Source organism: Eurytemora carolleeae, unplaced genomic scaffold (assembly GCF_000591075.1).
Source record: "Eurytemora carolleeae unplaced genomic scaffold, Eaff_2.0 scaffold13, whole genome shotgun sequence".
NCBI classification, from domain to species: Eukaryota; Metazoa; Arthropoda; class Copepoda; order Calanoida; family Temoridae; genus Eurytemora; species Eurytemora carolleeae.
This window is the reverse complement of record NW_019402181.1, coordinates 646142-658657: the sequence shown is the minus strand read 5'-3', so window position 1 is coordinate 658657 and position 12516 is coordinate 646142. Positions and strand designations below refer to the sequence as shown.

General features: G+C 33.0%; 2 protein-coding genes across 2 annotated transcripts; one reads left to right on the top strand and one right to left on the bottom strand.

Moving 5' to 3' along the window:
- Positions 1-2497: 2497 nt before the first annotated feature.
- On the bottom strand, positions 2498-5757 carry LOC111718177 (cytochrome P450 6k1). The gene is made up of 2 exons (XM_023493699.1): positions 5156-5757; positions 2498-3566 (listed from the first exon to the last, which is right to left on the bottom strand). Exons 1-2 carry the CDS (start codon positions 5693-5695, stop codon positions 2517-2519), a joined length of 1590 nt encoding a protein of 529 aa, XP_023349467.1. The 5' UTR covers positions 5696-5757; the 3' UTR covers positions 2498-2516.
- A 3254-nt stretch (positions 5758-9011) lies between these two features.
- On the top strand, positions 9012-11968 carry LOC111718165 (uncharacterized). The gene is made up of 3 exons (XM_023493682.1): positions 9012-9194; positions 9785-10779; positions 11369-11968. Exons 1-3 carry the CDS (start codon positions 9094-9096, stop codon positions 11608-11610), a joined length of 1338 nt encoding a protein of 445 aa, XP_023349450.1. The 5' UTR covers positions 9012-9093; the 3' UTR covers positions 11611-11968.
- The last annotated feature ends 548 nt before the right edge of the window (positions 11969-12516 follow it).

Here is a 12516-nt window from a genome sequence, read left to right as displayed (position 1 = left end):
ACATGATATGTTCTGAAAAATTTAAGTGTATTCGAAAATTAAAACTTCGTGATCGTCTTTTCTTCCCAAAATGTTCATGAATAGAAAGAGTGATTTCAGAAAGCAGTCAAAAAACGGCCGTTTCATGGAACTGTTATGAACTATTTAGGATTTAAGTCTGAGGGGGGGGGGCAGAATAATTGACCGTGAAGATTGCTTCCCGCGACCCCAGAGCTGGGCTGTTTTATTGTTGCTCTACTTTCTTCACAGCTCCTATAGCTATATTTGACCCTTTAACCTTTTTTCTAGGGTTTCCACCGGAATTCCGGGTTACGGTTTACGTATGGAAATGATCCGGAAATTTTTTTCATTTCCATTATGGAAAAGGTTCCGGAAATTCGGAATTCCGGAACAATTTCCAGAACGATTTTTTTTCCGTAAACCGGAATTTTCCGGGACGTTGATCTGGAATTATGGAACGTTACGGAATAGAGTTCCGGAAAATTCCGGTTTACGGAACAATTGTTCCGGAATTTTCCGGAAAACGTTGAAGACATCTTAAACTTTTGTAAAAGATAAAACCAGTAAGTAATATCTACAGAATAATAGAATGTGCGCCTGGTGTAGCTGTAGTCATGTACAGCAATCCTTGAGTCTAATTAATGTTGTTACAAAGGAAATAGGTTAAATAGTAACTTATAAAATCACTTTTAAATTTGTCTGTATACAGTATAGTATATATACTACGTAATTGCCGTGTCTCATGTTCATTGAACTATTTATAGAGTCATAATTTAAGTCTAATAGTCGTCCTCCTATTCCAGAATTTTCTGGTTCTCACTCTATTTATATACTTTGCTCGTCTGTTTGTTTGTCCGTTTGTGTCCAATAAACGTCCAAACAGCTGAACAGACCGAGCCCAACATTGTGAGGCAACTCACATGGCCCAAGGGAAATTGTTTAAAACTAGATAAAAATTTAACACTAAACACTACAATATTCTACCGTACAAATTAATACACTTTCATCTCATCAACTATATAGACGAGGGAGGGAGTCCAGAGTTCCTCAAATATAGTAATCACCGCCACCCAAATCTGTTTTGCGGCAAGCGCGCTCCTCAATTGGTAATCTCCACCACCTCAATTAGTAATCACCGTAAAATTTTGTTTTCTATGATTTGAATTTAATGCACTTTTAACACAATTTTCGACATGAGCGTATTTGAAATTTTAACTCAGTAACAAATACTTAATTTTAGTCGATCCATTGTGTATACAACAATTGAGAACACGACCAGTAAGCAGACGTTTATAAATTATATTCAGGGATATTTAAGGATCCTTTGTATATAAAATAAAAAACCTGTAAAAATAGACTAATTTAATTAATTTTATGTGTTATGTTAAAAGTTAGAATGGGCATTATATGCAACAACTGGCGGTTAATTGGTAGTCAAAAACGAAATATACAAAATAATTTTTTGACCAATTGAAAAAAAATCAAACGAAATGGGTCATTCGATCACGAACGATAAACGAACAAATAAGAAAAAATCAGAATGCGCCCATCTGTATGTGTATCCCTGGATAATTCTGTAAGAACAGTCATAACACAGAAATAATTGAGCAGATTGGTTTTAATATTTATTAGTTAATTTGTTAGAGTTACAGATATATTCTTAGCTTAGTTTGAAAAAATGTTTAATTCTCCAGGCAAAGCTTGGTTTCTACAGTGAAACCCTTAATAACGAATACATCGAAAGAATTCATCGAATGTCGTATTCTTCACTTTCTGATAATGGAATGTTGCAGATATTTAGTTTTTTAATTAAATGATTATATGGAACTCTTTAAAACTGTTCCCGCATATTCATGGCTATTTATTTATTTTCGCAAATACTGAAATTTACGTAATATAGTATAAAACTCATTGAATAATTGTCAAGACGACATTTGATAAATTCTTCCGATGTATTCGTTATTAAGGGTTTCACTGTAAGATAGTAATCAATAAATTGTAATTTAGACATTTTGAAGAAAAATGTTTAATTCACAAAGAAAGTTTGGATTTAAAGTCATTTATTGAAGGTGTTCAAATAATTGAGCTATCCTTCATTCATAAAGCATCACATTTATTTTAATTTCATCTGAAAATTATTAGTCAAAAGAAAGCAACTTCCACGTGAGCATCTTTTATGCTATCTATGTTGTGGCTTAATGTAAATGAAGTTTGAAACAAGAATTCTCAGTTCAATTTACTTTCCCTGAACTCTGAACGAACTTCCCACTTGCCTCAAACCCTTACTTCTAATTTATCTTTGCAATCTAATGTTGTAAGACAATTAAAATTTTAAACTATATGAATTCAGTTAGATCCAAAAGCCAATGCTTGAAATACTAAACATATACTAAATCAGGTTGCAAAGATAAAAGTTTTAGAAAACTATAGTTTGTGAAAATGTTTAGTTTCTTTTTATAATTTGTTTTAAACTTTCTATGGTAATATCAAACTATGCAGAATGATTTGACTTTCCTCTAATTCCTCTTCCGGATTTTCGAAAAGAGACCTCCTTTCACATATCCCAGCTGGCTATGAGGATCAATAACATGTTTGTCTGGATTCTTTTGACTGTAGACAAATGTGTAATTTGAGAGAACCATCATCATTGCCACCTTGGCTTCCAGAAGTGCGAACCTCATTCCTATGCAAGCTCGAGGACCTTGACCAAATCCCAAGAATGCATAAGGACTTCTAGACTGCTTGGCTTCCTTAGAAAAGTTTTCTGGATTGAACTGGTTTGGGTTTGGATAGTATTTTCCATCTCGGTGAATTCCGGACGCTGGTATCAAAACAACATCATTTTTTTTTACTTCAACATGGGTGTTAGGGAACTTGTAGTCTTTAGTACATACCCTGATTAGACCCCCAATAGGAGTCATTAGTCTTAGGGATTCCATTATGCACATTTCCAGGTACGGTAGTTCTTGGATAGCTTGATACTCAGGAAAATTTCCACCATTCTTCTCAAAAGCCTGATCTATTTCACCTTGAAGTCTTGATTGTATATCTGGATGCATGGAGAGATAGTATCCCATAAAGGATAGAGTCATTCCAGTGGTGTCATATCCAGCTACCAACAGAATGAGAGCAGTAGAGACAATAATGTCTTCATCAAACTCCAACTTTTTCTTAATATGTTCTAGCTTCATGTCATTTTCATATTGGTCAACCACATCTGTATTATTTTCCTCAGAGTCTTTAGAAGTTTTCATACAGTCTATCATTAGATCAATCAAGTCATTGGGTCTTTCCCCTGTTTCTCTTCTATGCTGAATTGTTTGCCTAATAACATCACGAAAGAACTTTGTTTCCTTTGGTTTATGTGCATTGAGATTAAGGAATTTCTGAAGCTCTGCACAGAAAGGAATTAATCTTGAGAATATTTTTAAATTGTCCATAGAGGTCATTGTAAAAATTCTGGCTGCATATTTTACAAATATTGTTGATTCATCTTCAAAACTCTGTGGGTTAATTCCAAAAGCACAAGTAGCTAAGGAATCAAGACTAAACTTTCCAAAAACCTCCTGAAAAAATAACACAGGTTATGCGAAAATTTAGCTTCACTCTAGACTAGGGCTGGGCATGTTGATAACAAGCTCAATGTTATTGATGGCAGATGTTTTAGAAATCATAAACATTGCTAGTTGTTAACCAGCCCTTAAGACACATTTAAAAACATCAAAACATGTAAAAAGCATCAAAATTCAAAGTTCTATAAAAACATCAAATTCATTAAAAAATCTTGAGTTTTTGCAAGTTTCATGCAAATTTAAAAATTAAACCACTTGGCTTTTTCAACCAATAATTTTTTCAAAAAATGCTTTTCTTAATGTTACCCAGCCAGCCAAATTGCGCAAAAAGAGCGCAATTTAATTGTCACTTTTCGCATTTTTATGTAAATTTTATGTAGAGGTTTTGGCTCTTTTTACGCCATGAAAGACGTAAAATCGCACACTTAGCTACGCAAATTTATTGGTTTTAGTAGACGTAAAATGTACGTAATAATGTTATACAAATTTACGCCAAAAAAGCGCATTTTTATTTTCTCAATTACCAAAAATTATGCAATATTTGATGCATGCAGAAAGGCCATCCATCCCTGAGTAGGTATGGTACTTTCTCTGAACTGTTTCCATTAATCCAGGAACTGTTCAACATAAAGATTATAGCGTTAAGCTTTATACTTATATGAGAGTTATAAAAGTTATATAAAACTTTTTGATAGTAAATTCAGTGCATTTTCCTAATAAAAATGTTTTATCTAAAAAAATTTTAAATAATTTAAAACCCAAATCTTGACTTCTAAATGATATACTTTTAGTAAAAAATTTAATCTGAATCTTTTTACTTTTTTTAAATTTTAGGTAAAACAAGCAGAGACACCTTGCTGTAAAATTTGGTACTAAAAACCAGTTAGCTATATAGCACTGTAAATTCTCTGCCCAATTACCCCCCCCCCCCCTTCCCACTCTTATCTTCAAATCACAAGGCTTTCTATATAATATAACATTGCTGCACTCTGCACAATGCACACACACCTGGGCCACTCAATTCTTCAATATTTAAAACACTTAAAACATATGTGTAAAAAGAGCGCAATTTTTACACAATTTTAATGCTAACAAAGACAACTTAAATTCTTTTTAAAAGTTTATTTTTTCAATTTTTTTGGAAAATGCAATATATGCCATATCAGAAATTTGAGATATTTCACAAATAATTTAGATTTAGAGTTTTAGAGAATTACGCAAATTGAGCGTATTTTTACGCAATTTGTATACCTGAAGTAAAATGATACACATCTCTACAAATTCATGATATTTTTACTTAAAGCTGGGTTACAAAATATTTTCTTTAGAAAAATTAGATATTTACACTAATTTGAAATCTAGTCTTATGCAAATTTGCGTTTTAATTGGAGCCAAAATAATATGCGTTTACGTTGCTTACACAATTTGGATAGCTGGGTAGTTAGTTAATGATTTAAAAATTAATGGTTTTTGCCATTTATTAATGGACTCTTCTGTTAATTTAAAAAAAAACTTTACCCTTTATACTAGTGTAAAGAGGAAATCAAAAGATTAAAATCATAGGCAAAACTTTTTGTTTTTACCTTGAGCTCAAAATCTTTTCCGCTCTCTGCAAACTTCCCAAACTCCATGTTCAATGATTCACAAACTTCTCTGATAAACTTGACCATGCCCTTCATTTTTCCAGAGGTAAAAATAGGACTGAATGTGGCTCTAACATCCTTCCATTCATCTCCAAGCAAACTAGGTAACTGTTTTGCCCAAAGCTGATCATATTCCCCTCCATCAAACAATTTGATAAGATTAGTATCATTTCTATCCACAAAACTGTTGAAGTCTTTGGCCATGACATGCTTAATCATTTCCATATTGTGGATTGTTAAAATTGGCTTTCCGAAGAAAAAACTTCCATGCAAATCTTCATTAATAAACTTGTCATAGTCCTCTCGTATTAGATCATTAACTTGCCGGGACTGACTGATCAGCTCTACATGGCTTCCATAGGGAAATCTTCCTTTAATGAATGGAACCCCTATATCTTTCCATCGATCAAAGTTCTTGGTAACATATCTGTAAAACACCAGACACAGTGCAATGAGGATCAAGATGATTTCAAGAAGCATGATTTTGATACTGTATTTTACAGTGTTGTCTACTAACTGACTAAAGTTATTTACTGTATGCAGGGAGAGCTAAGCCTGAGTTCAAAGAAAACATATGTACTCAATCAATGTAAGTATAGTGGGGGTAGGAATGGGCAGTTTTGACTTTTTTGAAAAATTCTTGTTTTGTTTGGTTAAGAATGAAAAAAAATCTAAAAACAAAATGATCGTTTTGAAAACAGAATTTTTCATGATGTTTTAATAATGTACAAAAGATATTTATTGTAAGCATAATAGAAAAGACCATCTAAAACTTTGAGCAAAAAATTACATCTATTATTTTACCTTTTTTTTGAAGGTGTTTTTATAAAAAGCTGTTCTCAAATGATGGAGAGATATAGAATGATTTTTGATACTTTTTTCAACTTGAGAACAAAACATCAACAAAAATTTAAATGTGCCCAGCCCTACATTTTTAAGCTGAGAAAAAGTAAATTATCTGTAATTGAAAAATTGAACAACAATAAGAATATTGCAATAGCATTGCCATTGCAATAATCATCATAAATTTTATTTTTACAAAAGTGATATTTGTTAATTTTTATCTGAGAAAAACAAAAACTTAACAACTATAAAACTATAATTTTAACAAAAAACCTGATAACATTGGTTAAAAAGGTATTGTGAATATTAACTTAAAGTAAATAAATGCCATACTCTTAAAACTGCTTCGACAGATCTGTATCAATCCAGCTACAACTCGTCAGTGATTAATGAAAATACAGACGCAAGCTCAGCTATCAATGTCAAAACGGACACAACCTCTTAGTCGATCAATGCCAAACCAATGTATACCATCCTATAATCCTTCTAATCTTTGATGGTATACTTTTTGTTATAGTGTTATACTTAGGGCTGGGCGCGTTAACAGTGGAACGATCGTTCTTTCCCGAGAACAAACGGAACGATCAAGAACGATCCCATCGTTCCGAAAAAAAAACGAACGCTTCGAATGCATTCTTAAAAATATTGGAACGATTAGTAAAAGAACGGAACGGAACGGAATGGGAATTGCAGCTCTCACAAAATTATACATTGCTCAGAATTATCTAAGCTTATTCTTTTAACCCTAAATTTAAAATATATAATTTAAAGTATTATTTACGGCCGTGAGGACCTTTTTATTAAAAAATTGTAATTTTTTTACGTTTTAACCATCTCTTTTCTATAAAATTTTTGTCTTTGATGTAATTGTTCGTTACTAAGAACGGAACGGGGGATGGAAACGTTCTTAATTAAGAACAGAACAAGAGGGATGCAACCGTTCTTCAACTAACAACGCCAAGAACGGAACGGAACGGGAAGACCGTTCTTCTACTCAGAACGTAACGGAACGGGATGGAACGGAACGAGAACGGAACGATAAAAAAAGAGGAACGAGAACGGAACGATTTAGCTGAAGGCCCTCGTTCTAGAACGGAACGGAACAATTTCAAAAAAGTCGGAACGTGCCCAGCCCTAGTTATACTGCTGTGCATGTTGAATGTGGCACTTCTTTCCATACTCAGTTTGACACTTCTGCTTAAGAAAATCTTGGCACTTTTGTTCTGGGATGAGGGAGGTTTTAACCGCTTGAATAGTGTTGTACTCTTGTTTATACTAAGTATGACCCTTCTGTTCTTGCCGTACATATTCTTTCTGTACCTCTTCTTGTTGTACATCTTCTTTATGTCTACCTCTTGACTCCCTACATTGTCGCTCCAACTGTCATTTCTGTCTTACTGCATCAAACTTTCTCTCCAGATTTATGTCTGGCTCCAGGTCTATATTAGAGTCAGGGTCCTTGTTGACTGACTGTTTAGCCCTCACTGCAGCATTCTGTGGTTCAGCTAATCCGCTGTGCTCTTCTTTTGTCTGGTCTTTATCCAGGTTTGGTCTTGTTTAATCTAATTTATCAATCATTTTCCTCTTTGATTCTTCTATAATTCTGTTAATTTCCTTTACTTCTGTTCCAACTGTATTTTCCTTGTCTCAGTCATTCCTTTCTACCTCGTCCTTTCTACGTAAGAGGGTTGGAACCTGTTTTCGTAACTGTAAGACTTGCCTTAATCCCTTCCTATTTGCTGGTTGTCTCTCTGAACTTACTGGTTAATTCTCTAGAACAGGATTAACTTTCTTCCTGTTCTTGCTGAGCTTGTCTAACTCTGTATTTGTTCTGGATACAGCTGTGGAATTTATGTATGCATCTGTCATTTTATTTTTGAATTTCATTTCTACAGCTGATTTGGTTGGCTTTCTCAAATTATTAATTTTTGGGCTCTGGTAGCAATCCTAACTTGTTTCTGCACTGTTCCCAGCTAACATAAAGACCGACGGCGGTTATACCGCCTCATTCTACGACAAGCTTTGCAGGAGTTGGTAGGAGCTCCAATCACCTGGTTCGATGTCGGTCTTGGCGGTATAGTAAAAGGATCACACCCAGATCTGTTGTATATACGAAATCGTACATGCGACAGCGCACAAATGAACTCCAAAATCTACACTTCGACATCGATGCTTTGGAGTATATACTACAGCGATGACTTCTTCACCAAAATCTACATTCAATACCGGAGAGGTATACACCAATATCAATATACTATATCGGAAAAAATGTCACCGAATTCAACATACTACATCGTAGACTTTCTCACCGAATTGTCAGCTTACTATTACCTCTCAGGAGTATACTATATCGGAAAAAATGTCACCAAATTCGACATACTACATCGTAGACTTTCTCACCGAATTGTCACCGTACTACTACCATACTCAGGGGTGACTACAGGATTTTTTCATGGGGGGCGGGGGAGCCCCTTTTTCTAAAAACTATGATGTTAAAGTTAAGTCAAGTTTAAAAATCCTATAATCACCCCTGAGTATGAAAGAAGTATGCTGTATACGCCCCTGCATACTGCCTAGTGCCTACAAAAATAAAAAATGGTTTAAAAGTAACAAAATGTATTTTTGTGCTTGAAAAATCTGTGATAACAATAATTTTCATAACAAGAATGAATATAAAAATATGCTGGCAAAAACATGATTTTAATTCCGCCTGTTTACAAAATGGGGTCCAAAAATCGTATACTAGGAAATTACCTACTTCTCCTTAACAACAAAATCATGTCTTCATGTTCTCACAATGGAATAGAAATAAAATTAAACAAGCTATGTACATAATTTGACAAAGCAAGCATTTTTTAAAATAAATTCCAGTGCATCTAAATACTAGTAAAAAGTTAAATCAATAGCAGACAAACATTCCCTTATCTTTAAGATAACTATTACTTTTTTCAGATTAACGCCTACTAAAATATAGAGTCCTACAAATATTTAAGCCAAGTCATACCTTTTACAACCAATCCGCCTGAGTGGGTGAGATGCCTTATGCCTGTTTGATTTGTGACACTGAGACAGTGAAACTGCTTCATCATTATGGAGCAGAGGGTAATATATGTAATTCCTGCAGAACATTCTTTAGGTAGGATTCATATAGGAATGGGCACTAGCTAAATTCGTTTTACAGAAACCTAATATTTTAAGACTTTTATAAGGTTTTACAACAATCTGAGAAGGGTCCAATGATTTGAAATTGTATTCTGTAGAAGTTTGCTTTTATCAAATATGCAAATTGGTTATCCTAGGTAAAAATATAAGGCGAAATCAAACCAAAAATGATTGTTTTAAAAACCCAAAAACAATCATTTTAAAACAATCTTTTTTGTCTTATATTTTCCTCTAAGGTACAAAGGAGGTGGTAGGTCTTTGCCATATTCACTTTTTGTAATTGTTATACTGTAAATAAAGTTTTAAAATGTCGAAACCTTCTCATATATTGTAGTAAAACCTTTTATAAGTCTAAAAACATTAAAAGTTTCTGTAAAATGAATCTGGCTTTTGCCCATTCCTAGATTCATATTATTTTTATGTTGAAGAAAGTTTTTTTTTTAACTTGTAATGCCATGATGTAAATATTAATGGAAATTTGCATGCAAATCTCAGTAACCAACCAACTTCAAAAACAAGACAAATTTGCAATTTGTATTTTCACATCACTTCTTTTTTTTACAGGAGGTCTGTCAGCCAGCACCTGAAGTGGACGTGCAAATCTGGATTCCTCAATTGCAAATTTTCAACCAATGCTAGATTTTGCTGCAAAAAGTGTAGATTTGCCAAATGCATTGAGGTTGGAATGAAACCAGAGCAAGTGAACAAAACCAAGAAAGCAATTGCTGCTTATTTTGCTGAACAGGAAAAGAATTCCAGAAAAACTGAAGAATTGGTGACATCTAAAAACACTCTCAATGATAACATAATAGTAGAAAAAGTTTTTGAGGTTGATTTGATCCCAGATGGTCAAGATATTACCCAGCCACTGTTTTTTGACCCTAAAAGAAGTAAAACATTTGGTTCTGATGAAGCAAGCATGTTTCAACAGGATCCCAAAATGTTTCAAATAACCAGAAGCGACCAACTCAACCCAGAAGATATTCATTTCTTCAGTGGCCTTGTGACCAGCTGGAGAAAGCTTCTGCTTAAAACTTACATGGATGGGATGTCTTCCCACTCTGTTCATGAAGAAGTTGAAAAGTATCATAAGCAATCTTGTGATTCTTCTACACTAACATATGATACAGCCTTGGATAACACAATGACTGATGTAGCATTGGACAATATTGCTTGCTTTACAGATATCTCTGGCCTCAATCTCTCTATGCAAGCAAAATTACGAACCTTGTATCAATGCTTTGAAATATTTTCCTCGTCAGCTTTTGAAGGAGTAACAATGCGACAATCTTTAGCCACTTATGGATACAATGTGGAGTCCCATCCGTTTAGTGCAATTATCCCAGTTTACATGCAGGACATGAAAATTGTTGACTATTTAAAAAGTGGTATGTTTAAGTCCCCATGGGCTGAAAGTCTGGAGGTGGAAGAGTTTTTTGTGAAAACCTGCCAAACATTAAAAACCTTTCTGTCTGATCCTGTTCTGCATCTTTGCTTTTTTAACCTGCTATTATGTAACTTAGCTGATCAATTTGGCAGCTCCCGCAAGTTTTGTACAGGTATTATAACTATTGAGTACTTTATCATTCTTATGAATTTCATAATGAACATGCTATAAAGTAATCATCGTGTTATAAAGTTAAATTAGCTGTACATTATATCACATGTGCTATAAAGTTTTGATTGGTTACCAGATTTTCTCCAAAAAATCTAGGATATTTCCAAAATATTTTTTTTCAATTGAAATGAAAATAAAATTGGATTCGACTTAATATTTTGACTTATGCTTTGTTTCAAGCTTATTTGATCTAGAAAAAGCCATTAAAATAAGACAAATGTTTTATAAAATTTATAACACTTTTTTTTTTGATTGCAGTGTTATAAAGTTTTTGAACTGAGATTTTCTCTATATCTCAAAGGTTCTCACCTTTTCAGATTATGTATTGTCCCTTGCTTAAGATTGGGACAAAATTAAATATAAAAAGCCTTGAACTTTCTCAATAAAGAGAAAATTTCTGTCCAAAAACTTTATAACTCTGTGAACCAAAGTAATAGTGTTATAAATAGTTATTACCATTTATAGAACAATGAATGCAAGATCTAAGGACTAATAATCTGTACTATAAATTTGCTCAACAAATGTTTCAGAAAAGCTGAAGATGATCTTGTACAAAGAAATGTTGACGAAGAGCCAAGACTCCAATCTTGCCAATCATAGATTCACCCAGCTAATCTCAACAATACATGATGTAGATGAGTGTACAAGGATTCTAGAGAGAGTTACACTCATCAAGGATACAAATATTGATCTACAGGATATTGATGTTGCACCTTTGGAGAACTTTTCAGAGACTAATGATTCTGATTTTGGTGTTGTGATGAATATGTAGTGCAAAAGAAGATATTTAGAAGATCAATAATAAAGGTGCCGGACTGTTAGAAGAAATCATTACATTTCTTTCATAATATCAACCCTACAAATAGGAGGGTTTCCATGGAAGGCAAATTTTCATGAAATAAATTTTGCTGAAGGAAGCACAAACAATGGAAAATTTTGTGCCGAAATTCCATGCAAAATAATTCCTGGAAATATGCGCGCAAACCTTGCATGACATCTTTCAAGCTACTTTTTCTTTAAAGTACAAAAATTATAGTTTAGTGATAGGAATATTGGCTTTTTTTTGCACATTTTACCTAAGCATTATATAAGTTTTACTATGTTATATTAATAATAAATCTCTTCTTTTATCCCCATACAATAAAATGCTGAATGAAATGAATTAAAAATCTATTAAATCAGTGATATTTTACAATGTGAAAAAATAAGAAAATTTAATTGTTAAAAATAGAATTAGTAAAAGATGATCTAACCTTCTTCTACTTCTCTCATCTGAAGAAAGATTTTTTTTAATTCTTTAAACAGTAAGATTTAATATCATTTGCGTTTTGATATTTTAGTTTAAAAAATTTAGCACAAATTTTCACTAGATTTTCATGTGCTTTTCTATCCCTTTATATCTATTCAGTATGCACTAATAATAATGAATTTCATTGAAATCTGTTCTGATAAATGATAAATGATTGTTTGTCCCTAAAAAAACATTTGTTTCTTGTAATTGATGATGTGAAATTGGAATTGAAATTTCACATTGGAATTTATAGAGATATTTTATATTTTATGTATTTAATAGATTTCACCTTTTATTTGTTATATTTCATACTAGCTTGGGAACCCAGCGCTGTCCAAGTTACTTAAAGTTAATCATGCCGTTTACCCGCACTTGGTCGTAAATTAG

Excerpts from the sequence above, each read along its gene's own strand:
- LOC111718177 (XM_023493699.1), bottom strand. The coding sequence starts at position 5,695 with ATGCTTCTTGAAATCATCTTGATCCTCATTGCACTGTGTCTGGTGTTT. Across the intron at positions 3,567-5,155 it reads GAAAAGATTTTGAGCTCAAG|GAGGTTTTTGGAAAGTTTAG; the intron begins GTAAAAACAAAA and ends TTATTTTTTCAG.
- LOC111718165 (XM_023493682.1), top strand. The coding sequence starts at position 9,094 with ATGCCTTATGCCTGTTTGATTTGTGACACTGAGACAGTGAAACTGCTT. Across the intron at positions 9,195-9,784 it reads TCCTGCAGAACATTCTTTAG|GAGGTCTGTCAGCCAGCACC; the intron begins GTAGGATTCATA and ends TTTTTTTTACAG. Across the intron at positions 10,780-11,368 it reads CTCCCGCAAGTTTTGTACAG|AAAAGCTGAAGATGATCTTG; the intron begins GTATTATAACTA and ends CAAATGTTTCAG.